Here is a 24748-nt window from a genome sequence, read left to right on the forward strand (position 1 = left end):
ATTAAAAAATGCATTTTTGCAGATGTAATTTTGGAGAACAGTCAGATGCCTAGATTTACTTTGAAGGAAAAGCTAACAAGACTTGTTGGTAGGTTTGGAGATGGGGGAAGACAGAGGTGGTAAGGGTGGTGCCAGTATTCTTGACCTGAGCCAACAGGAGATTGGAGATACCATTTACTGAAATAGCAAGATTAAGGGAAGAGAAATCAAGAGCTTAGTTTGTCAGTTTGATATACTTCACAGTCATCTAAGTGGATAGTATTGTGAAGGCTGTAGAGGATGTGAATCTGGAGTTTAGAACTCAGTCTTAGCTGGAGATTGAAACTTGAGAAATTATCTGTGTGTAGATAGTATTTAAAGCCTAAGGTTTAATGAGATCATCAAGAAATGTATACGTGGTGAGAGCAGAAGTCTGAGGGCATTCCAGCTTTTGGAAGTCGCGAAGAAACTAGCAGAGGAGAGTGAGAAAGGCCCGCCAGTGAGGTGGCAGCCATGGGGTAGGCCTGTCAAGCACCAGGTGACTCACGTGGCTTGGGCAGCAGGTGGTGTTGCCAAGCCGGGAGGACGGGGACTTGGTCCTCAGCCTGGCATGGGGAAATGAATCCATGGGGTGGTGGGGCTGTAGGCGGGGGTGGGGAGAACAACACGGCTGTCTCCTTTTTATTTGTTTAAGATGTGAGAGAGTAGAGTGTATTTGTACTCTTCCTTACATGACCTGAAATGTCATTGTTTTCTTGGTTTTGGTGATAACTTACCTAATTTTCCATTTATTTAGCTGTGAAGACAAGCAAATCTACACTGGGTCAAACAGACTTTCCAGGTGAGTGAGAGATCTTGTTTATAAATATTGTCAAGAGCAATTCATGCTTTGCCACGTGGCGTTGCCTTGGTTACACATAAAACAGAATGTCACCCCTCTCCTTTAATTGGCAGTTGCTGATCTGTAAATTTTTGTGTGAAATAGCTCACAGCCGGAAGCCGGCCCCTTCCAATGAACCTGAGTATCTATGCAAGTGGATGGGACTGCCCTATTCAGAGTGCAGCTGGGAAGACGAAGCCCTGATCGGAAAGAAATTCCAGAGCTGCATCGACAGCTTCCACAGTCGCAACAACTCAAAAACCATCCCCACAAGAGAATGCAAGGTGTGCTGACTGCTGGCGTTTGAGTTTTCAGGGGAAAGGTGTATTGCTGAAAAGGTCTGGCCACACACATAGATGCTGGGAAGAGAAAAGACTACAGAAGTAAAGGACGATTCTCATGTTAAAGTGGAAGAAGATGACGTAATCTTGGTATCAAAGGAAAACCATTAAACAGGAGAGGAGGATGTGTTGTATAATGGCTTTACTGACTCATTTCATATTATTATTTACACAGTTAGATATATCTAGTTCAGAGATATTGTGGAGACTCTTTGAAAGAACTAAAGCACTTTAAAGAGAAGTGGCGGGAACGGGAAGTGGCTCTGAAGACAAGGGTCTGTACAGGCTCTTATTTGCTAGACTGGTTGTACAGATCCTTGTCTTTTGTTGGTATTTATTCCCTGTATAAAGTGGAATGCTTGAGTTCTCAGTAGTAAAAGTATATGTAAGACATGGCCTCTTTGTCCAAGAGGTTGTCTTCAGATTCATGGCATCAAACCTGTACCTGTAGAAAGCACTGTGTCACTGAAGGTCAGTGAGTGTAATGGTGTCCAGAGGTAGAAGTCAGTGAGCCACAGGGATCATTGAAGGGATTTTATTTTATTTTTATTTTTTATTGGAGGCTAATTATTTTACAATATTATATTGGTTGGTTTTGCCATACATTAACATGAATCCGCCCCGGGTGTACATGAGTTCCCCTTCCTGAACCCCCCTCCCACCTCCTTCCTCCCTTTATCCTCCCTCTGGGTCATCCCCGTGCACCAGCCCTGAGCATCCTGTATCATGCATCGACCCTGAACTGGTGATTCATTTCACATATGACAACATACATGTTTCAATGCCATTCTCCCAAATCGTCCCACCCTCACCCTCTCCCTCAGAGTCCCAAAGACTGTTCTATACATCTGTGTCTCTTTTGCTGTCTCACATACAGGGTTATCATTTGCATCTTTCTAAATTCCATATATATACGTTAGTATACTGTATTGGTGTTTTTCTTTCTGGGTTACTTCACTCTGTATAATAGGCTCTAGTTTCATCCACCTCATTAGAACTAATTCAAATGCATTCTTTTTAATGGCTGAGTAATACTCCATTGTGTATATGTACCACAGCTTTCTTATCCATTTGTCTGCAGATGGATATCTAGGTTGCTTCCATGTCCTGGCTATTATAAACAGTGCTGCAATGAACGTTGGAGTACATGTGTCTCTTTCCATTCTGGTTTCCTCGGTGTGTATGCCCAGGAGTGTGATTGCTGGATCATATGGCAGTTCTATTTCCAGTTTTTTGAGGAATCTCCACACTATTCTCCATAGTGGCTGTACTAGTTTGCATTCCCACCAACAGTGTAAGAGGGTTCCCTGAAGGGATTTTAAAACTCAAGGAAGTTGTGGTACATGAAGTGCCCTACCCTTGAAGAATAGATTGGAGCTGGTTAGACAAGATGAGGGGCCCAGGTTATTGCCCTCTTGTGAGAGATACTAAGAGAAAGATGTTCTTGTAATGTCATTGGGGGATCCAACGGGCCTCAGGGTTGGAAGAGGGAGGTGATATTGACAAAGTGTGTATGTATTGAATCCTTGAAGGATGTGTTGACTTTATTCTGCGGGTATTGACAAGCTTACCCTCTTGAGCAGAGCAGCAGGCCAGAAACAGTATTTCATTTAGAAAGCTTAATCTAATGACTTTGTGTTGGAGACTCCAGAGTAAGTAGTTGTTAAAGTCAGAAGGTCCCACCAGAAGATGTAGAATAAGCCCCTGAAGGGAGAGTTGGTGTGAGGATGAGGGAAGTAGCAGCCGTTGAAGGGTCAGACAGGAGAAGCTTTGTGGAAGACTTGGTGGGAGCGGACAGCTGGTTTCCAGTGGGTGTGAGTGAGGCACCTGATTCTGTTGACTGCCAACTGCTCACAGAGGAGAGCTGAAACAAGTAAGAGTTACTGTATCAAATACTTCAGTAGGATGATGCTTCTTAATAGGGCACTCATGCCAGAGAGTGCTCATCTTCAGAGAAATGCTCCTTGCAAAAAAGGCTTTTGTGGGCAAATCACTTTGGGACACACTCCTGAATGAGCTTCTCCCGTAGCCATCCACAAGTATGGTAGACTCTGAAAAGTCACGCGCCATGGGATGTATGTAACTTTTTAACCCAGTGTTTCCCAAACTGGTTTGGCCGTAGAGTCCACATTTTGTGCAAACTGTAGAGACATGGCTGCCAAATCTTCACACCTCTGGATGTGAGAGGGGCATCTTTTCCTTCACAAAGCCAGACTCACAGAGTTGGGGCTTCAAGGGAGGTGGGCTGCATTTCAGAATTTACAAATGCAGTTATGGTACCATAGACAGACTTTCCCAGAGGCATTGTTTTGTGCTGTTTATAGAGTCAAGTAACGCCAAGAGGAAAATAGGTGACTCACTGCCCTGCTGCAGAGATGATGTAGAGTAAGTGCTGTCTAATGATGTTCACAAACTTACTTCAGGAAAGAAGCAATAACTAACAATCTTAGGCCGCAGTCTGGCTTTGGGGATGTAGACAGCGATGTAGGAACTCATGGTCGGTTGGGTGTGGTTGGTGAGACAGGTGTGAAGTTTCAGTTCTTATGCGTTAGAGTGCAGAAATCACGGCTAACATTGTAACATATGAACAGGAAGAAGGTTTTCTTCACACTTGGTCTTTGTTCAAATCTGCATTTCAGGCCCTGAAGCAGAGACCACGATTTGTGGCTTTAAAGAAACAGCCGGCATATTTAGGAGGAGAGAATCTGGAGCTCCGAGATTATCAGCTGGAAGGTCTCAACTGGCTTGCTCACTCCTGGTGCAAGTACGTAGAAGACTATGTCTGATGTTTTCTCTACTGTTTCTGGTTGTCTGAGATTGTTAGATGCAAAGAATTACTCCTTTTTATTCCCTTCTTCAGGGGATGTTCCCAACCGAGGGATTGAACTTGGGTCTTCTGTGTTGCAGGCAGATTCTTTACCATCTGAGCCACCAGGGACACCCTATTGTATATTATTACTGTTCTTTGTCACTATGTCGTGTCCGACTCTTTTGAGATACCATGGACTGTAGCCCACCAGGCTCTTCTATCCATGGGATTTTCTAGATACTAGAGTGGGTTGCCATTTCCTTCTCCTGGGGATCATCCTGACCCAGAGATCGAACCCATGTCTCCTGGATTGGCAAGTGGATTCTTACCACTGAGCACAAGGGAAGTCCATTGTATATTATAGGGAAAAAAAAAATCATATGTGCGTGTGTGTGTATGTATATATACGATTAAGAGAAATAACTTCTGGGAATTTTCCTGTATGTGTAATTACCACTTTAGCCTGAAGTAAAAAGTACTTTGTTATTTAGTTATTGGGAGGGTGATAGCCAGGCAACCTTTGTCATACTATGTTATTCGTGAGCACAAATAGCAAGGTAATTTGCCCAAATCTTTGGTGTGGAAGGAATTATTCTAAGACGAGAGAAGATCTCTAATTTACATACTGGTGCTAAAAAGAGTCTTGTGATTCCCCTGCTCCCCAATTGCTATACAGGCCATCCCATTTAGAGAAAGTTTTCTGACACTTGAATTAGTGAAATTATCCTTCACTTTTTGTAATAAGATTACCATAGTCTTAGGGAAAAAAAAAGAAAGAGAGATGAGACAATGAGGTTTAAAGGTACTTTGAGACTGTACTCATGAATTTTATTCACCAAATTCAATTGCAGATTCAAGTATTCCCTGATTACTGTGCATTAGGAACCCATGTAGATCTTGAGAATTTAGCCTAGAAAATCCCATGGATGGAGGAGCCTGGTAGGCTGCAGTCCATGGGGTTGCTAAGGGTTGGACACGACTGAGCGACTTCACTTTCACACATTGGAGAAGGAAATGGCAACCCACTCCAGTGTTCTTGCCTGGAGAATCCCAGGGACAGGGGAGCTTGGTGGGCTTCCGTCTATGGGGTCACACAGAGTCGGACATGACTGAAGTGGCTTAGCAGCAGCAGCAGCAACACAAGACAGGATTTCCCTGTCCTCATAGAACATACAGGGTGAAAAGTACCTTTTTTAACCCCCTCAAGGCATTTTATTTGCACCTATGTATTATATCCCTTGAGAAGGAATCCAAAGGTTTCCCCTCCTGTGTTTTCATGTTGCTTCTTCATGGTCCATGATGCCCACTGAAGTTGTTGGTACAGTGAAACCAAACTGACGGGACGGGAGCAGGTCATTCTCCCATTTTTCTAGTTGAACATCAAATCTGGGGCTGGTCGCTCCACACTTATGAAGCCTGCCTGTGAGGTTCTCAACAGCTTTTACAGCCCAGTGACCATCGATGATTTCAGATTTGCCAGCGTAGCCATGCTTCATCATCCTGGTTAGAAACCTGAGTGTGGCTCTGCAGCGTGGTCTTATAGGCACCTGGCGTTTGCCTCTTCTCCGTACTGTTGGCATTCGTAAGAGCGCAGCCAGGACACTCACGGGCACCATCATGGCGGCACAGAGAGGTGGCAGAGGGAGGGGAGGCACCTTGCGGTCTGTCTGCACATTCCTTCCCCAAATGGAGACTCGTGATTTCGTCAGTATTTGGTGGCAAAGCAAGAATTCTTATTTCAGAGTTAGACTACAGCTTGAAAGCAAAGGCTCGTGAGCTTCTCTTCTCAATGCTGGAAAGATGGCTTTTCATTACAGAAATGCATTTATGTGACTTTCCCAGTTGAGCCATCTGTTTTTTGTCTTGTTAAAATTTATGTAATATTTAACATTCAATGTGAGAAACAAAGATCTTGAGGTTCGATTCCTTTGACTGAGAGTGGAGGTCTGAAGTAACTACTGTTCTCGATTGCTGGAAAATTATTTTTGTTTCAGAGAATAGTGAGATGTGACTTTCCTAAAGGACAATTATAAGCTAAGTGGAGCCTTAGAAGTTGTGTAACTAACCCTCTTGCTTTACACTTCAGGACTCTTAGGAGCCCTCGTCCAGAGTCACACCCTGTAGAGTCTTTAAACTCATTAAAGAATCAGCTGAAAAAGGCCCAGTTAGCTACTGGGCCCTGGTTGTGGGAACCTAGCATTAAGTACTCTTGCCTGGAAAATCCCATGGATGGAGGAGCCTGGTGGACTATAGTCCATGGGGTCGCAAAGAGTTGGAGACGACTGAGTGACTTCACTTTCACTTTTCACTTGCATGCGTTGGAGAAGGAAATGGCAACCCACTCTGGTGTTCTTGCCTGGAGAATCCCAGGGATGGGGGACCCTGGTGGGCTTCTGTCTATGGGGTCGCACAGAGTCGGACATGACTGAAGCACCTTAGCAGCAGCAGCAGCAGCAGCATTAAGTAACATGCTGTTTTGGTCTAGTTCCAGAAAAACAGGCAGATCAGTCCAGACCTCCTTTCATGTGTATAAGTGGACAGTGGCAGTTTGCTAGGGAGAGGAATGCTGGAGAAAATTAACCCTGTTTCCTCCCCAGTGGTGTGAAAAGTTGAGAGATGAGAGGGAAGTCACTCAAAGGGATGTCTTCTTGGTGAATTAAATGTCTTTGTTTTTCTAATCAGATGTCTTGAACTTGAATATTAGTTTTTGTCCTCTCTGGTCCACTGATTAAGTGTGTATTATACATATGTAAATCTCCCGTGGCCTGCTTTTCAAGAACCTTTTTGTATTTTCAACCTTATGGCATATATGCATCCCTGGTTTCCTGCCAAATGGACTCTTTTCTATTTCCAGAACATACTTCCTAACTCTGGCTATTTTTTAAAGTTTAAATTATTTCAAATTAAAGTTTTTTCCTAGAATCTGGACAGTCCTTTCCTATTAGCACCCTGTTGAAATCCTGCTTGTCTCCTTGAGCCGTGCTTCTCAAAGTGTGGCCCAAGGAGCATACCCATATTACAGTGTATCCGGAAGTGCTTGTTAACAGTAGAGTCCTGAGCCCTTTACCAGATCCTCCGCTTCCGCAGGTCTGGGGTGGGATTCAGAGACCTGCTCTGCAGCCTGCCCCTGCTGGATACTAGTGTGTTTAACAGAAGCTCTGTGCATCTGTGGCATGTGGGTCTGGAGGGTGGTGATGGCGTTCAGCAGCCCAGCGGCAGGCAGTGGAGGGAGGGCAGTTTGAACAAGGGCCCGTGGCAGTCAGGCTGCAGGGCTCACCAGCAGTGGGGCAGCCCGTCTGCCTCTGCTTTCTGTACTGATGGGGCCCAGGTCGTGTGCTTTGTATACACCACTGTTACAAACCTGCCTTCTGTTACAAGAGGCAGATGGAAAAGACCAAAAGGCAGGATAAAGGACATAATCTAAACAGGCTCTTACAGTAACCTAGACCTCGATTATACTTCGATTACGTGCTACCTTGCTGTCTTCTCACGTAGGAGACTTGATTGCAGAGGAGAGGAAAGACATTTGAGGTTCAGAACCCACGTCTTCCTGAGGGATATGGTGAGGCCTTGATGCCTCTGCGGTTTGTGCATGTACTGTTTTGTTTGTTTTTTGTGTGTGAACTGATGATCTTTTTGTGTTTATCTTTTCTTCCTGCAGAAGTAACAGTGTAATCCTTGCTGATGAAATGGGCCTAGGAAAGACCATCCAGACCATATCATTCCTCTCCTACCTGTTCCACCAACACCAGCTGTATGGCCCCTTTCTTATAGTCGTCCCTTTATCCACCCTCACCTCATGGCAGAGGGAGTTTGAAATCTGGGCACCAGAGATTAACGTAGTGGTTTACATAGGTGACCTGATGAGCAGAAATACGGTGTGTAAACAAAAAGAATTGGGATAGAATCTGTGTTATAAATGTATTTTGGAAATTGACCTAAAGCTATTATAGTCTTTAGTAAAACTATGATTCTGACACTGTGCTATGCCCCTGATACTGGGTGATTTCTGTATCACAAAAATAAAATTCTGATAGTCATAAAAACGTATGCTTACTTTGTAAAGAAAAACAACAGCAATACCTGAATGGGAATCTCTCCTAGTTGGATTACAGTATTAAGTTTTTCTTCTTTCTTTTATGTGTACTTTCAAGACCACTTTATTTACAAAGGATTATGCGATAGAGTTTATGCCTTATGAAATGTTAATAGTATTTGACAGATATTACTGAAAATAATCTGGTTCTTAGAAATTGTTTCCTAACTTTTAAAAAATGGGGCCGTTGTATAACTTATAAGAAAGGAGTAAAAGGATAGTGAGCTATTTCAGAGCAGCAGACATGAGAATTATTTGTCTGATATCAAAGTTAACTTGAGCATTGGGAACTTGGAACACATGGGCTTAAGTGTATCTTTGTTTGACAGATCTTTTCTTGATAACGAGTAACATTTTTTAAGGTACTGTGTGCCAGGCCTGTGCTGGGTACTTCATATATATTACCTATAATCCTTATGATAGTCTTTAAAGTAGATGATATTCTTTCCAATCAACTGATGAAGAAAATTGATAGAGAGGTTAACACTTGTCCTCAGGCCAGCTGGACTGTGGCAGAAATGGGGTTGGGACAAGGATGTGTCCAATCCCCGACCTGGGCTTTTTCACCACTGGATGTATGTTGGAGTGAACTGTTTCTAGGGAGTTGCTGATAATCCTCAAACCTTTCAGAGAGATGTTCTCACCATGTATTATTGTGCTAATTCAAGTTTATTTATATCAGATAATTTCATTGAAATTGCCTAAACTCTGGCAGATTTCATTGCTCTAATTTTGAGTTTCTGAGTAACATAATAGTTGCTCAGTTTGTTGATCCATCTGTTAACTGTTAAAAAAGAAAATCTAGATTATGTAGAATTGCTTCAAACACCACTGCACTGAATGGTGAGGACAAAGGAAAAGAACTAAATAATTGTGGGGTCAGGGACACTTTCTTTTCTTCTCAGTGCTCCTTTTCTTTGATCTTCCTTCCCACTTGACACTGATTTTCTCAAGCTCTCCTTGACCCATTTTCCATTCCTAACTTGATAACCAAGCTGTAGGAGCTTTGTCATGGGCCATTGTGCTTGCTGGGTGTCCAGTTATGTACTTGATACTTTTGTATGAGTGTGTTAGTTTTTATGTTTCTTTGCATTGATGTTATTTTCATTCTTACTAGGTTGTATTTTTATCCTGTAAGCCTCCCTTTCCTTCTTCTTGGGGACCACATCTTACTGCTATATGATTAATGAAATTTCTGACCAAGTCAGAAGTTGGAATTTGTTTTATTTACTAATAAAAGTATGCCCTACCCAAAGAATAATCAAATTATATTTCCTTAAGAAAATTCTCATTCTGGAAGATCTCTGGATAAGTTCAGGTCACCAGGGTTTAATTGCTCATGAAATGCATTTTTTTCTCAACTGTATTGGGGCGGGGAAATACGGAGAGAAGATGAATTCTGGCAATAAAGTTTTTGCTGCTCAGTAATAGATCTTTTAATTCTAACTTGTATTGCTCTGTACTTTGGTTGCTTAGATCAGTTTAGAATGTATAAAGTATTCATTAAGTTCTAATTAGATTTAATTTTTTATTTGGCGTATTTTGTTGCATAAGACTTGGTGGTGATATAGAAAGCTTAAAGTAGAAATTGTGTCTTAATTTCTATTTTCTCTTATAGATACGAGAATATGAATGGATTCACTCTCAGACCAAAAGGCTAAAGTTCAATGCGCTTATAACAACATATGAGATCCTCTTAAAAGATAAGGTATGTAATTGGTAACCCAAGAGTGTAACTTGTCCAAATGGTGTGGTCTTTGCCTCCCCCTTGCCATGTTATTTTTCTGTTTTTAATTAAAGCAAACGAATAGAAAATCCATGAAGAATATTAAGCTTATATATAAAAAAAAAAGACCCTAGAACCTTACAGTTGAAGGGGACCTTGGGTCACCTAAGCCAATTGAATAAGACAGGATGAAAGGGTATTGAGGCCCATACCTGATAGGAGATTCTGGTCAGTCATTGGAAGCTGGTCTTGAGTGCCTCTCAGGCATTTGCCATCTTATTGTTAAGCACTTCTCCAGAACAGATGTTGTGAATGGTCTCTGTGAAGAGGACAGAAAAAGGTAGCTCTTTAAATTATCTTCTTTCTACCGTTACTATGAAATGTATGTGCCAAGTGATCCATTGATGATGACGGGTGTAAACAAGTTCAGCTGTTTACAAGCTGTGGCTTGTGACAAGCTTGTGGCTCTTGGTGTTTCTGTGCTTCAGGGTTGGGATGGACAACAGGCAGAGAAGAATCTTACTTAAGGAGAGACTGCAAACTCATGAGTTTTTGTTTTGGTGTTGTTTTTGCCCAGCATACCAGTTTTTGTGTTTTTGCTGTGAGGCATGCAGCAATACCTAAAAGACCCCTGTAGGTTTTAGAGGATGACCTGCTCTTTTGAGTAAACACCAATCTGGCAACTAACAGAATAAACGGAAGAGTCTCATATACTTTTAAGTCAGTGAAGAATAAATGTTTCTATGTAAACCTTTGTGATGGTATTTGTACAGAGATAATTAACACTTGAAAGTATTTTTAGGTTCCCTTCTGACCTGGTGGCTCGTTCTGTTTTGTTTTTACTTTAGACTGTGCTGGGCAGTATTAACTGGGCCTTTCTGGGAGTGGATGAAGCCCATCGGTTGAAGAATGATGACTCTTTATTGTATAAAACTCTGATTGATTTCAAGTCCAACCATAGGCTCCTGATTACGGGGACCCCTCTTCAGAATTCCCTCAAAGAGCTCTGGTCCTTGCTGCACTTTATTATGCCGGAGAAGTAAGCTCCTTCCTATGTATTTCAAAAGGTTCTAGAATGTTTGAAATGCCAATGCTTTTTAATTTTTTTAGCAGACCTTAGGGAAAACATATGGCATGGTTTGGGGAAAGCAAAGTATTGAACTGAGGCAGCAATAAAAGTGTGAAATGTTTTATAACAAATGATAGAAAGCTCAGAAATCAGTCTGTTAAGGAAGAAAGCATATTGTCTACCAAGCATTTGAGTTGTTTAATGCTTTGGAGGAAATAATTGATAAATAGAAAACATTTCAGACCTTCTCCCGGTAGCCATAAGGTCATCAATATAATTGGAGTGGGGATACAAGGTATACAATCTGATAATAAAATTTCTTAAATCTAAGCTTTTGATAGTAAAAGCATCAACTTCAGATTTGTTACAATTACCTAATTAAAGAATTATGGGATGTCTTTACTGAAAAGATTTTTGTGGGAGAGATGGTATGTACATTTCATAAAACTTAAAATTATCCAATGGTGTTTGATGATACTTGAAATCTAAATTGTTGCCCTAATGTGGAGTACCCTACTTAGCATCTGACTCATCTTAGCATTTTCTGCACCACTGATTGTGCTCCAGCCATTCTGGCCATTGTCTGGTTCCTTTAACAAGCCAAGCATTGCTATTCTTTTCTATTTTATTATTGTTTTTAATTGATTGATGATTGGTTTGCAGTGTTTGTTTGATTTTTCTCATCCGTCAACATGAATTAGCCATAGGTGTACATAAGTCCCCTCCCACTTGAATCTCCCTCCCACCTCTCACCCATTCCCCCTTCTAGGTTGTCACAGAGCCCCGGTGTGAGTTCCTGAGTCACACAGCACATTCCCATTGGCCGTCTATTTACACATGTTAGTGTGCATGTATCCATGCTGCTCTCTCCATTCATCCCACCCTCTCCCTCTTCTCCCCACCCTTGTCTGTAAGTCTGTTCTCTATGTCTGCATCTGCATGGCTGCTCTGCAAACAGATTCATCAGCACCTTCCTTCTAGATTCCGTGTATGTGTGTTAATACACGATATTTGTTTTTCTCTTTCTGACTTACTTCACTCTGAACAATAGTCTCTAGGTTCATGTACCTCATTAGAACTGACTCAGATGTGTTCCTTTTTATGGCCATTGTGTGTGTGTACCACAGCTTCTGTGTCCATCTGTCGATGGACATCAGGGTTGCTTCTGTGTCTTGGCTATTGTGAATAATGCTGCAGTGAACACTAGGTACGTGTGTCTTTTTCAGTTTGGGATTTCCTCAGGGTATATGCCTAGCAGTGATACTGCTGGGTCATATGGTGGTTTTATTCCTGGTTTTTAGAGGAATCCTCATACTGTCTTCCATGGTGGCTGTATCAGTTTATATTCCCACCAGCAGTGCGGGAGTGTCCCCTTTTCTCCACACCCACTCCCGTACTTGTTTGTGCATTTTTTGATGATGGCCATTCTGTCTGTGATGAGGTGATACCTCATTGTGGTTTTGATTTGCATTTCTCTAATAATGGGTGATGTTGAGCATTTCTTCATATGTTTATTGGCCATCTGTATGTCTTCTTTTGAGAAATGTCTGTTCAGATCTTTCTGTCCACTTTTTGATTGGGTTGTTTGTTTTTGTGGTATTGAGTATTGTATGAGCTGCTTGTATATTTTGGAAATTAATTCTTTGTCACTTGTTTCATTTGCTATTATTTTCTCCTATTCTGGGGAGTGTTTTCACTTTGATTATAGTTTCCTTTGCTGTGCAAAAGCTTTTAAGTTTAATTAGGTCCCATTTAATTATTTTGTTTTTATTTCCATGATTCTAGGAGGTGGGTCATAAGGGATCTTACTATGATTTATGTCATACAGTGTTCTACCTGTTTTCTTCTAAGAGTGTTATGGTTTCTGGTCTTACATTTAGGTCTTTAATCCATTTCGAGTTTATCTTTGTTTGTGGTGTTAGGAAGTATTCTAATTTCGTTCTTTTGCACATAGTTGTCCACTTCTTCCAGCACCACTTGTTGAAGAAACAGTCTCTTTCCCATTGTATATTCTTGCCTCTTTTGTCAAAGATAACGTGCCCATATATGTGTGGGTCCAAGCATTGCTATTCTTTCTCCTCATCTTCAGATGGTAAGTCACGTATTAATATCTTTGTCTTAGCTAATATGACCAGCGAACTTGAAGTTCCCTATCAGAAATGCTTATCTTCCGTACCCCATTTCATTTTCTATATGTCTATATGGCACCTTTTTGTCCCCCCCATTTATTTCCTCACTGATCCCATACCATTAAATTATGCATTCAGAAGTAGTAGGGATCTTGTTTATTTATTCCTCTGTGGTCCACAGACCTAGAATAGTACATGGCATGCAGTAAACATTTCAATTAAGAGTTGTCAAATTAATAGATAAATGCTCCACTTTTTTTTTTTTAATTTGGAGAAGACTTGAGTGCTTACTCTGTGCCATAAACTAAGCAAGGAATGTTTTGGATGGCCTAAGGAAACAGCCTATTGGAATATGATGTATGTACCATAAAATGTGGTATGGGAGACGGTGAGGGACGGAGGCATGGCGTGCTGCAGTCCATGGGGTCACAAGGGTCAGACGCGACTGGACGACTGAACAGCAACAGCAACCCTAGAATGTACCATTTTAAGTATACAAATCAATTTTTTTTTTTGTAAATTTATAGAATTGTGCAGCCATCCCCACAGTCTACCTTTAGAATATATTCCTCACTGCAAAAAGTTCCTTCTTGCCTGTTTGGAGTTAATCTCTGCTTCAACTTCTAGCCTTAGGCAGTCACTAAACAGTTTTCATCTGTAGAGATGTACCTTTTCTAAAAATTTCATCTAAATTGAATCCTAGTAAGTAATCTTTTGTTTTTGGTTTCTTTTGCTTAGCATAATTATTTTGAGATTCGCCCATGTTATGTAGAATTTATTAGGAGTTATTCTCTTATTAAGGAGTCATATTCCATTCTATTCATATCCAGTTACCAGTTGATGGACGTTTGGGTTGCTTCAGTTTGGGGGCTGTTTTGTTAATGATTAGATACATGGGAGTGGAATTGCTGGGTTATTCATAAAGTATATATTTAACTTCTAAAGAAGCTACTGGCTGTTTTCCAGAGAGACTGTACCATTTTACCTTCCCATCAGAAATGTTTGAATTTTTAAATTTCTGTCATCACTGATACTTGGTGTATTGTCAATCTTTTGCGTTCTAGCCATTCTGGTGGGTAAATAGCGATACCTCATTGTGTTTTAACTTGGGTTTCTATAATGACTGATAATGTTGAACGTCTTCTCATGTGTTCAGTAGCCATTAGTGTATCTTTGGTGATATGTCTGTTCAGTCTTTCTCCCATTTTTAAGTTAAACTGTTTACCTTGTTCTCCTTTGTCCTTGGGCGTGGGGTATCTTGCTGTGTTCCAGCATATTCCTGTCAATGGTGGTTCAACAGCTAGCTGCCACTTTGGTGTTCCCACAGGAAAGGATGAGTGCACATCCTTCCACTCCGCCATGTAGCGCCCTTAATGAGTGAGAGAGGTTTTAAATTTTTAAAAGTAGTCTAGATTGAAGTTCTTTATCAGGCTCACGTCTTCTCTTAAATAGAGGCTGTAGTACCTCATTTCTCCAGTGTAGGCAAATGCCTTTTATGTCTTGTCTTATTGTACTGGCTAGATTTTTCCATGCTGAGTAGAATTGGTGGGAGTAGGATGTTAACAATTTTTGTTAGGCACCCTTTATAAGGTTGAGGAAATTTTCTTGTGTTCCTAGTTTTTGCAGACTCTTGAGTTGTGTTGGATTTTGTCATGTGTTCTTCTGTACCTCTGGAGGTGACCAGATGGTATTTGTTCTAATAGCATTAGTTACTTTTTAGATATTGTCAGTCTTTCATTCCTGGGATAAATCTGACTTGGTCATAATGTTGAATCCTTTTTATATGTTTCTGGATTCAATTTCCTAATATTTTGTTAAAGATTTTTCCGTTTTTGTTTCTGAGGTACCTAGTTTTTTTATTTGTTTTTATTTTAGTGATGTCTTTCTGGCTTTGATATCAGGATCATAGAATGAATTGTACAGTATTCCCCCCTTTATTTTCTGAAACAATTTGTTAAGATTTGTATTACTTTCAAAAATATTTGATAGGATTCGCCAGTGTTGCCTTGTGAGCTTTGGCTTTGGGAGAAAATTTTTAATGAATATTTCCATTTCTACTTATAGGTCTATTCAGGTTTTCTGTTTCCTCTTGACTTTGTTTTGTTTTGTTAATTTGTGTCTAAGAATTAGTTTATTTCATCTAAATTGTTTAATTTGTTGGCATAAAGCTACTATTTCCTCATAATCCTTTTAATTTTTCAAGGATCAGTACTGATCTAAATAACACTTTGATTATGGTAATTTGTGCCTTGTCTCTTGGTCTTTTTATAATAGGTAAAAGTTAACAATATTGGGGATGTTTTCAAAGACACCAGCTTTGGACGTTATTGGTTTGTTTTGTTTTTTTCTATTTAGAATTTCATTTATTTTCACTCTCGTTTTTATTATTGTCTTCCTGTGCTTTTCATTTAATTTTCTTGTTTTCTGTTTTCTTAAGATGGAAGCTTAGATTATTGATTCAAGACCTTTTCTTCCTTTTCCCAATATAGATACTTAAAGATACAGACCCCCTCCCTGTATGCTGTAGCTGCAGCCTGTAAATGTTGCTGTGTTCTGTTTTAGTTCATTTTCGCCTGTTTTTGAATTGCTCTTTTGATTTCTTCTTTTATGCATGGGTATCTTTTTTTTTAAAGTGTGTTATTTTCCAAATGATTTGTAGTTTACTTCTGTCTTAGAGCACATGCTTTAAATGAATTATTTAAATATCATTATTTAAATGACATCAGGTGTCAGGGCTCTTTTTAGTATTTCTTGTAAAGCAGGCCTTCTCCCCACAAATTCTGTCTTCATTTGTCTGTGCTGTTCTCTTTTCACCTTTAGTTTTGAAGAATAGTTTAAGACTCCTCAGAAGACAGAGAAACTTGACTACTCTGATTATGTAGTTAGTATAACAGGCTTGGACTGTTTCCTTTTTGTGCAGGCTTCCTCACTATAGTATGCTTGTGAGAGAGGAGGCGCCCCTGCAGACCCCTCCTTCCTCTCTGCCTTCTCTTGGAACAGAGTTTCTTAACCTCAGCACTGTTGACGCTTTGGGCTGGATAATTCGGCTTTTGCGAAGTGGGGGGTGGCTCTCCTTTGCATTTTATGATGTTCAGCAGCATCCATGGCCACTGCCTACTCCATGCCAGGAGTGACCCCCTTCCTCAGTTGTGACAACCAAAAATGTCTCCAGACATTGCCGAATGTCCCCCAGAGGGGTGAAGTCGCCTCCAGCTGAGAAGCGCTTCGCGACTCCTCGCTGTCTCCCCGCACTGCTCACTCTGCCGTCCTCTACCCTCCCCACCCTGTCTGATTGCTCATCCTCCGCCTGCCCCATTTGCTGCTCACCTGGGTCCTCTGCTCCTCCCACAGGGCTCTGTACGTCAACAGCAGTCACCTTTCTGAGGAGGGAGGCAGTTTCCCCTTCTCTTTTTAAACATTCTTTTGTCCATTCTGTAATGAATACCCTGTCCGTCATGTGTTAGCAGAAACCCATGTTTTTATACAGTGTGTTTTTCAAAATGTGCATGCTATAAAACAGATGATGAACGAAAGTTTAGAAACAGTGGGGGTATCAATTATTAGTCCTCTTTGTTTTCTGAAATGGATAAGAGAATTTTCAAGTATATTACTTTAGAGTTTTCATATTGTTTCGTTGTATGTGACTTTTGATATACTGTATGTTTAGCCTCAGATTGTAGTGAGAATACGCTGTCTCAGATGATGAAAATGTGTCTCATATCATATGGTTAATAAGTGGATAGACCGGGATCAATCTCTGGTCTTCTGTGACCCAGGCCCATGTGTTTTAAATGTCAAATTCTAAAGAGAAATAGTGCATTCTTCATAGCACCATAGACATGAAGTAGAAGTATTCAGCCTAGTAGGAACCTTGAGGCCTGTGGGAACTTATGTGTTCATTTTCTAGAGAAAGAAATGTGATGCTTAGTTTCCTCCAGTGAATGATTAGCTAAGATTTGTCCTTTTGTACTTGGCTAGTGAAGTGGATGGTAGGGATTTTGACTCCTAAATGGTCATAATTAATTTTTTGTTACTCTTAAGCAACTGCGGCATTCCACCCAGCATGGGCTACATTTTGGAAAAAGTTTTATGTACCTTGTTTTTATAATTGAAGAGAGGAACTTTGAATTACCTTTTTCCACTAGAGATGATCATTCAGTTACTGTTGGCCAAAGTTTTCCCTGTGGTCAGTCGGATAATGATTGGAGGATGGATTGGAGTTAAGAGATGCACTCTGTGTGTGTGTATGCATGTGTGTGTATCAGCATGTGTATGTGTAAGAGAGCTTTTTCTCTTTGTAAACTTTGTTTTTAAAGCATTATTATTTTCAGACATTTAAAAAAATCATTTTTCACGAAGGTGTGTGTATAAGGAAATCCATTGGTTAAGGAGCGTAGATTTTCCTTTATTTCCATCTGAGCTTGGTGTGTGGATGATACATCTGGTGAAGTACTTTTCCCTGCCCTTTGTGGTAGTCCCTGAGGTTCATTACAGCTCTCTAAAGCTGTTTGCTCCTTTTAGGAAAGTGATCCACTGAAGAAATGCCATTGTGCAGAAGAGAGGTTTACTCACATAACTTGTGAACTTTCCGTTCCTCAACTGCGATAGGCCATTGTTCTCAGCATCCAAAAGTTAGTGTTCTTTTTAACCAACTGAAATGGTATTTCCTTTGTGCAGAGTCTATCCAATCGGCTTTTCTGCATGGCGACTCTGACCAGGAGCCTACCCTTACTGTATGTGGTTACTACCCCTACTGGAGATATGTATCATTGAGCCTCTGTGTTTTGTATGTAGTGTTTGTGCAGAGTATGGGGCTTGCTTGTAAAGTGAGAAAGAGCTATGACTACATCGAAGAATTCAGCGTATGCACACAATCATGTGCAAATGTGTATTTCATAGCCACCCCACAAAATAGCTCAGTTTGATAGAGTATTTTCAGGGATTTTCACCTCTTAGTGTTTTGTTGTTGTTTTGCTTCTGCTGTCTAGTCCAGTCTGTGAAGTTTTTTGCACTTTTCCTTTCATATGTTTATCACATGACTTCTAGTATACCATTCTCCCTGCTTTGATTTAATTTTCTTCTTTGTTGTTCCTCACTAGAGTGCACTTCTGTTTATCCATAATTCAAGGTCTGGAAAATGCAGAATTGTTTCTGCTCTGATGAGAGGCATATGTTAAATACAGAAGTTGATTAACAGAGGAATAGCTGAAATAGTGGCTCTTGAGGCTGTGATGTGGCATCATTATGAGCTCACCATGATGACGGCATACCTTTTATATCCGTGGTATTACGGACTGACAGTTGTCCAGTGCATGAACCCGCAAATGTTTCTTAAAGAACCTGGTAGTAAACATTCAACTAGCCATATGGTCTCTGTCGCAACCACGCATCTGCTATACAGACAGAAAGCAGCCGTAGGCAGTTTGTGCAGCCATAGGCAGTTTCTTGGTCTATATCTAAGAAATGATGTCTCAGATTAACTCGTTTAATGAAGTAAGCATGCACTAGGTGGGTGAAAATATTTGTTGCCTCAAACAGTAGGAGCAGTAAGTCTTGTTTAAAAAAAAGTTTATTATTTAAGTATTTAGACTAGTGTAGTTTTAATTATACTGTGTTATGTAAATTAAAACATTCTCTTGAAATTATTTATCTCCCAGCTCTTCAGAAAATAGCCTGATGTATAGGAATGGTCTTTCATTTCCAATTGCTTCATATATTTTGCGTTGAGATGCTGTTGAGATAGCTCATTTTTTACGTTGTTCCTTTTAATCCTCTTCTCAGTTTTAATTCTTCAGTTTATTTTATGTTCTTATTTTCATAGCAGTATGGCGAAACACAGTGTACCTTCAGTTTGTCGAGGGAGAAGCTTTAATGGTATTTTCAGATCTCTGCCTCTGAAGGTTGTTTCTCTCCCTCTCTGAACATGGTTATTTCAGGCATTACCAGGTGTCACTCCGACTTGAAACTGATGCGCCTGGTGCCTGATGACATGCTTGGCCATTCATGAGATCAGAAATGGCAACAGACAGTTAACATCCTTGTGCCCAGTGGCAGTGCTGGCATTTGCTGTCTTTGACTTTCTCTCTTATCAGAGATCTCATTACATGGTAGCTCTAGGTATTGTCGAGTCCTGAATTTATAGTTCCGGGACTTGACTGACCTCAGCACAGCAGGGCATCCTGGTCTCGGAAGGCAGACTGTGGACAGCATCTGATCCACTGAGCTTCAGTCTGTACATAAAACTAAGCAGCTTCTTCCAAGTGCTTTGTTGGCTTTCATGTGGCAAGTCAGAGTATATTTTTCTAAGCCCCATGAAATAAACTTCTTTCAATTTTTATTTTTGAAAGAACTTTGATCATAGTGTCCCATACTGAATTTCTGCCACAGGTCCTTTAGTGATCCAAAGATGGTTGAATTAATATTTACGTAGGAGAAACTTTGACCTGTAGAGTTCAGGCAGAATTTGTTATGGGTGACATGTTTTTAAATTTCATTAATAAATTTTGTGCTTCCAAGTTCTGTTAGTATTACATTTGTATCACTTACATCATTCTTTTCATATGGGGGCTATTGTGTGGTTGATTGTCATTGTGATCTGTTAACTTTTAAATCTGTAGGCATTAAGGGTGACTGATGGAAACGATATTGTTTTTGCATTTGGTGACAGCTCTAATATCACCACTGATTATTCTTTTATTTCTGAATATTGTTTTCCCTGTAAATTGCAGGTTATTAAATGATAGCTTATGATTAATTTTCTGCCTAACATTTTATCACAATAACTTGTTACTTATGTACTAATTACATGATTTACTGAAATATTTTGTGAACCCTAGATCCAGTCTCAGAATTGGAAACATGCTGTTATCCAGTATAGACTGATGAAACTGATTCATTTGGTTTTCCCTTGCCTTTTTGTTTTCCCCTCTCTTGTATTCAAGAGCTAGTGAAAGATAAAATTTATTTATCCTTATAGGGAAGACTCATTTTTTTTAACGGACTCTTTTTTTTTTCTAGTTGGTTCCTTAAAAAGAAATTTTAACTGGAAAAAAAATTTCTTTTTTTTTCTTCTGTGTAATTGAGTAACACTGTTCTGTTTTATCTCTAGGTTTGAGTTCTGGGAAGATTTTGAAGAAGACCATGGGAAAGGGAGAGAGAATGGCTATCAGAGTCTTCATAAGGTGCTAGAGCCTTTCCTTCTCCGGAGAGTGAAGAAAGATGTGGAGAAATCTCTTCCTGCCAAAGTGGAACAGATTCTCAGAGTGGAGATGTCAGCCCTTCAGAAACAGTATTACAAGTAAGTCATTGGCTGAGTCAGGCCCAAGTGGGATTAAGAGCAGTGCCAGGAAGACATGAGAGAGAGCGCTGACAGGTAAACTCACTTTTTTAGTGACTTCTCAACACAGATTTAAATAGCAGTTTATTTATGGTCAGAGACAGGGAAATTTATTTTCAAGGAATTGCTTTGTTTAATTTTGTATATGATTACTTATAATAGTTAACAGAGCTCCAAAGCCAAAACTGCCAAGTCTGGCCTGTTCAAAGATACCTGCCTTCCATTCTTGTCTCCTCCAGTCTAGTTTCTCTTCTCCTTAGGTAACGATTACTATTAATATTTAAAAGTCTTAATGTTTACTTTTCCTTTATTTTAATTTTTAAAACAGAAGCAGATACACGCTCGCTTCTTTTGGCCTTTCTCTTATGCGGATGGTGACACACTGCGTTTTTCTGTACCCTGCTTTTTTCACTTAGTGATGCCAAACAGCTGTGCTGGGGACACGCCACAGTAGCGTACAGAGACAGACCGCCCTTCCTTTTTACAGCCGCATGGTGGGTCTGTGGAAAAGTTCATTATTAGTCCTCTAGTGATGGACATTTGGATAGTTCCGAATACTCGCCTTTTATAAACAGTGCTATAGTCTTTGAGCGTCCCTCTTTGAGATGGGTTCCTAAACATGTGATTGCTGAAAGTGTAAAGAAATTTCACAGTGCAGAAGAAAAGTGCTTCTCATATTTCGGGGTTTGTGGTTAGAGCTTATTTGGATATGTGTGAATATTCATGCACCCCCGTCCTCCCTTCTTTCCAAACTGAGTTGTAAAACACACTCATCATGAGCACTGTATTCTGTAAAACTCCCTTTTACACGATTTAAATGGATATGTAGCTTCTGTCTTTGATATATCATTTATTTAACTGATTTTCTAATTTGTGATAGCTTAATTTCCACTTTTATACTATATTAAAGAGTTTCAGAGACAGTCATTGTTTATGTAAAATATATAAATGTAACATATGTTCTAGTATATATATGTATATTTGCCTTGGCTTTCTAAAAAAAAAAAGTGCTTTTAATTGGAGGATATTGTCTGGGTCTCTGCCATACATCAACATACATCAGTCATAGGTATACATATGTCCCCTCCCTCTTGAACCTCCCTGCTACCTCCCACCCCATCCCATCCCTGTAGGTTGTCCCAGAGCACCTCAATCATTGAGCTCCCTGCATCATACATCAAATTTTTTATTGTTATTACTCTCTCTTAATATTCCTGTGTCCAGCCAGGTTGAAATGCCCAATAGCATGTTTAATAGCCTGACTGGAGATGTGAGAGGGTTCCTGGTTAGGTGGCAGGAGACAGAGGGTGCAGCGTCCTTCCTGCCTTTTCAGTTCCCCTTGCCCTCAGTAATGGTGTTTGCTGTTATAATCTTCTGGTATACCCTGTTCTCTTTCTCTGCACCTAATAATACCATCACTGTCTTAATTTGCAGATGGATTCTGACCAGGAATTACAAGGCTCTTGCCAAAGGAACAAGAGGTAGCACATCTGGTTTCCTTAATATTGTGATGGAACTGAAGAAATGCTGCAACCACTGTTACCTGATTAAACCCCCTGAAGAAAATGAAAGGGAGAATGGACAGGAGATTCTTCTGGTGTGTGCTTACCTTGTTTGTAATTAGTTTCTTAACAACAGTTTAGTTTCTGTAGATGCTTTTAATCAAAACACTCCTTTTCCTCCTTGATGGCTCTTCAAGGAGCATCAAAAGAAGCTTTAAAAACAGGTGAGGAAACCAAATAGCTAGGAAAAATCTGGAAAGTATATTGTCACAGATACCAGGTAAAGAGCTTTTCAGGAATTGCTTGTCAGCTAGTTTGCAGAAGGCTTCCAGAAGCTTTAAGATGATTTTAAAAATATGAACTCTTAGAGATGAAGGGCAGATTGAAGTATCTTTTTGATCATGATCGTGTCTTTTCGTTCTTCAGTCCCTGATCAGGAGCAGTGGGAAGTTGATTCTATTAGATAAACTGTTGACAAGACTTCGAGAAAGAGGAAACAGAGTCCTTATCTTCTCTCAGATGGTGAGGATGTTGGATATCCTTGCTGAGTACCTAACTATTAAGCACTACCCTTTCCAGGTAAGGATGCTTGGTACTTAGGGTCTCTCCCTTCCTCTCTCCCTCCCTCCCTCCCAGGTTGTATGCTTTGCTTGTTAAATTATCCTTGGAGAAAACAAAGAGTTTTCTTGTTTGAAACAAATTGAGATTAAGGTTCCAGGAGGGTCTTAATTTTACTTTTGTAAAATTAAGGGTTTTCGTCTTCATTCATTAATCTCCGGTAAGCTTAGGAGAAAAATAAGGAGGAAGAAGGAGTTTGTTTAGCATAGTATTTTTCTGCATGTTAGACAATAAGAAAACAAAAACTTATCTGTAATCTGTGTATAGGCATGTGTGCAGTTTATTTGGCCTAATATTTTTTAATGCTTTGATTTTTAAGACATTTAAGGCATGTTTTTTCTTTAGTTTTGGATGGACTAGTGCAGTTAGGCTGATACTGAAGATACTTGAAGCTAGTGATTCTAAGAAGACCAAGCTTTAAAACTCAGTGCAGATTGTCTTTCAGAATACCCTGAAAGGCCTAGTTACGTCCGTAATACCTGGTGTGGTCTTTCAGCAGCTGTCTTAGATACTGTGGTTATTATCAGAAATCGCGCGGTAGACAGAGTCAGTGATCTTTCAGTACATCCGATCCCTGGGTGCTTTCAGGTCTGGCTCATCATTTGGCATCCAGTGAAATAAGAATATGTTACTTTTTTCTCCAGGGAATGAGTCGTCTGGTGTCTGCTCAGGTTATCATGCTGAATGCCTTGGCTTAGTGAGAATATTGAAAAGAAGGCATTTGGGTTTTCTGATTTCAAAACTTACCTTTGGGTCAGGGCTGTCAGAGAGATACACTTGGTAGTCAGGAAGAAGAAGGAGGGTTCCCATGTGTGATTCTGCCTGTGTTCAGGTGGCTCTGGGTTTGGTGGGCAGAGCGCTGAGCTGTGGGTCCTTCCATACCCCTCCCCGCCCCACCCTGCCACTGATGACTGGCTAGCGGACAACATCTGTCTGGCTGGTTTTGCCCTCTGTAAAATGAGGTAGTTTTTCTCAAGTGGTGATTAAGGGGCAGCAATATGAAAATGATTTTAAAGAGGGAGAAATGCTTTATATACAGCGTACAGGTAGTAATTCTTCAGTATCCACATATTACATGGTATCTCTACAGTGACATTGTTTTGGACCTAGAATTGACATATAATCTAGTGTAAGAATTGTGTGTGCTAGGAAATGCCAGAGGCTCTCTTGAGGATACATTTTGGCTGCTTGAACGCTTTAGTTTTTGGAAAAGCTGGGGTATATGACCAGCTTAATGTTTTCAATATTGTGGGAAAATGTCTTCCAAACAAAGTTGTGTAAAGGATTTTTTGACGTATAGCAGGGCAGCTTTCAGCCATATTAACTTGGGAGCCTCACTTTTCCACAGGAGCTGATTGTGAGGTGACCAGTGGTAGCATTTCCTAATTTCTTGAGTCCCCACAGATGGAGAATGAGACAAAGCCTCTAAGCACAGCTTGGTTGCCATCTTTCTTCTTATGTCCTAGCAGCGATTCTGATCCTTGGATGAACCTAGGTGGCCCTCAGAACCAGAAGCTTCTGAGCTTGAGTGTGTAACCAGAGAGCTGGGGATATGTTGGGTGTGCTGCTCAATCATAGCTCCTGGACGGCACTCGGCCAGTGTGTTCTGGTTATTTTTACTCAGAGGGTGTTGGAGTGAGGAAAGTTTTGAGTCTTCTGTTCTATTTTGAGTGCAGCTGATTTTCCTGCCTTGTGATTTTCTTGTGGTTTATTTTTACAGCGTCTGGATGGTTCCATCAAGGGAGAAATCCGAAAACAGGCGCTGGACCACTTTAATGCAGATGGATCTGAGGTACAGCATGCATGGCTTTGTTACTTGGGCAGTGTGGGCTCTGTATCAAGGGGGAAAGCCTTTCTAGCTGAATGTACTCTGTTTCAGAAACAGTTCACAGTGCAGCTGTCCTACCTGATAAGAGAAATCACTCATGTAAAAGATGCCTCTTAACTTGGTTGTCTGTCACCCCAGAAAAGCAGATCCATGCTTGTTTCTCTTCCCGGGGCTGGATTAATGGCAGAGCAGCTCTGATATCAACACAGTGCTCTCTGGTGCTCCCAGATGGCAAATATCTGGGCCTAGAAGAAAAATAAGGCCAGGTTGCGGAGGGCTGACCAGTAGGATTAACTTTGACATGTGTGTTAATTCAGAAGGTTCTGACCTGTACTCTTGGTGACTTGAGTCTTGAAAGTATGTTTGTCGTGTCTCAGATTTGTTGGACCTTGGTAGGGATGTGGCTTAATTCCCTTGCTTGGGCTGTTAGCAGCA

At 40.5% G+C, this 24748-nt stretch overlaps 1 protein-coding gene across 5 annotated transcripts in view; it reads left to right on the forward strand.

The window, feature by feature from the left end:
- The window catches only part of CHD2 (chromodomain helicase DNA binding protein 2), a 112552-nt gene that overhangs the window by 39614 nt on the left and 48190 nt on the right, over positions 1 to 24748 (forward strand). For all 5 annotated transcript variants that reach the window (XM_055417732.2, XM_088829684.1, XM_055417735.2 and 2 more), the window contains 10 exons: positions 776 to 820; positions 965 to 1143; positions 3840 to 3964; positions 7671 to 7887; positions 9724 to 9813; positions 10680 to 10870; positions 20138 to 20326; positions 21800 to 21962; positions 22294 to 22446; positions 24206 to 24277. In XM_055417732.2, the coding sequence (XP_055273707.1) occupies positions 776 to 820; positions 965 to 1143; positions 3840 to 3964; positions 7671 to 7887; positions 9724 to 9813; positions 10680 to 10870; positions 20138 to 20326; positions 21800 to 21962; positions 22294 to 22446; positions 24206 to 24277 (1424 nt within the window). The remainder of the gene's footprint in view (positions 1 to 775; positions 821 to 964; positions 1144 to 3839; positions 3965 to 7670; positions 7888 to 9723; positions 9814 to 10679; positions 10871 to 20137; positions 20327 to 21799; positions 21963 to 22293; positions 22447 to 24205; positions 24278 to 24748) is intronic.

This window comes from Moschus berezovskii, chromosome 21, assembly GCF_049115385.1.
Source record: "Moschus berezovskii isolate FMDL1 chromosome 21, NW_MosBer_1.0, whole genome shotgun sequence".
In the NCBI taxonomy this organism is placed as follows: Eukaryota; Metazoa; Chordata; class Mammalia; order Artiodactyla; family Moschidae; genus Moschus; species Moschus berezovskii.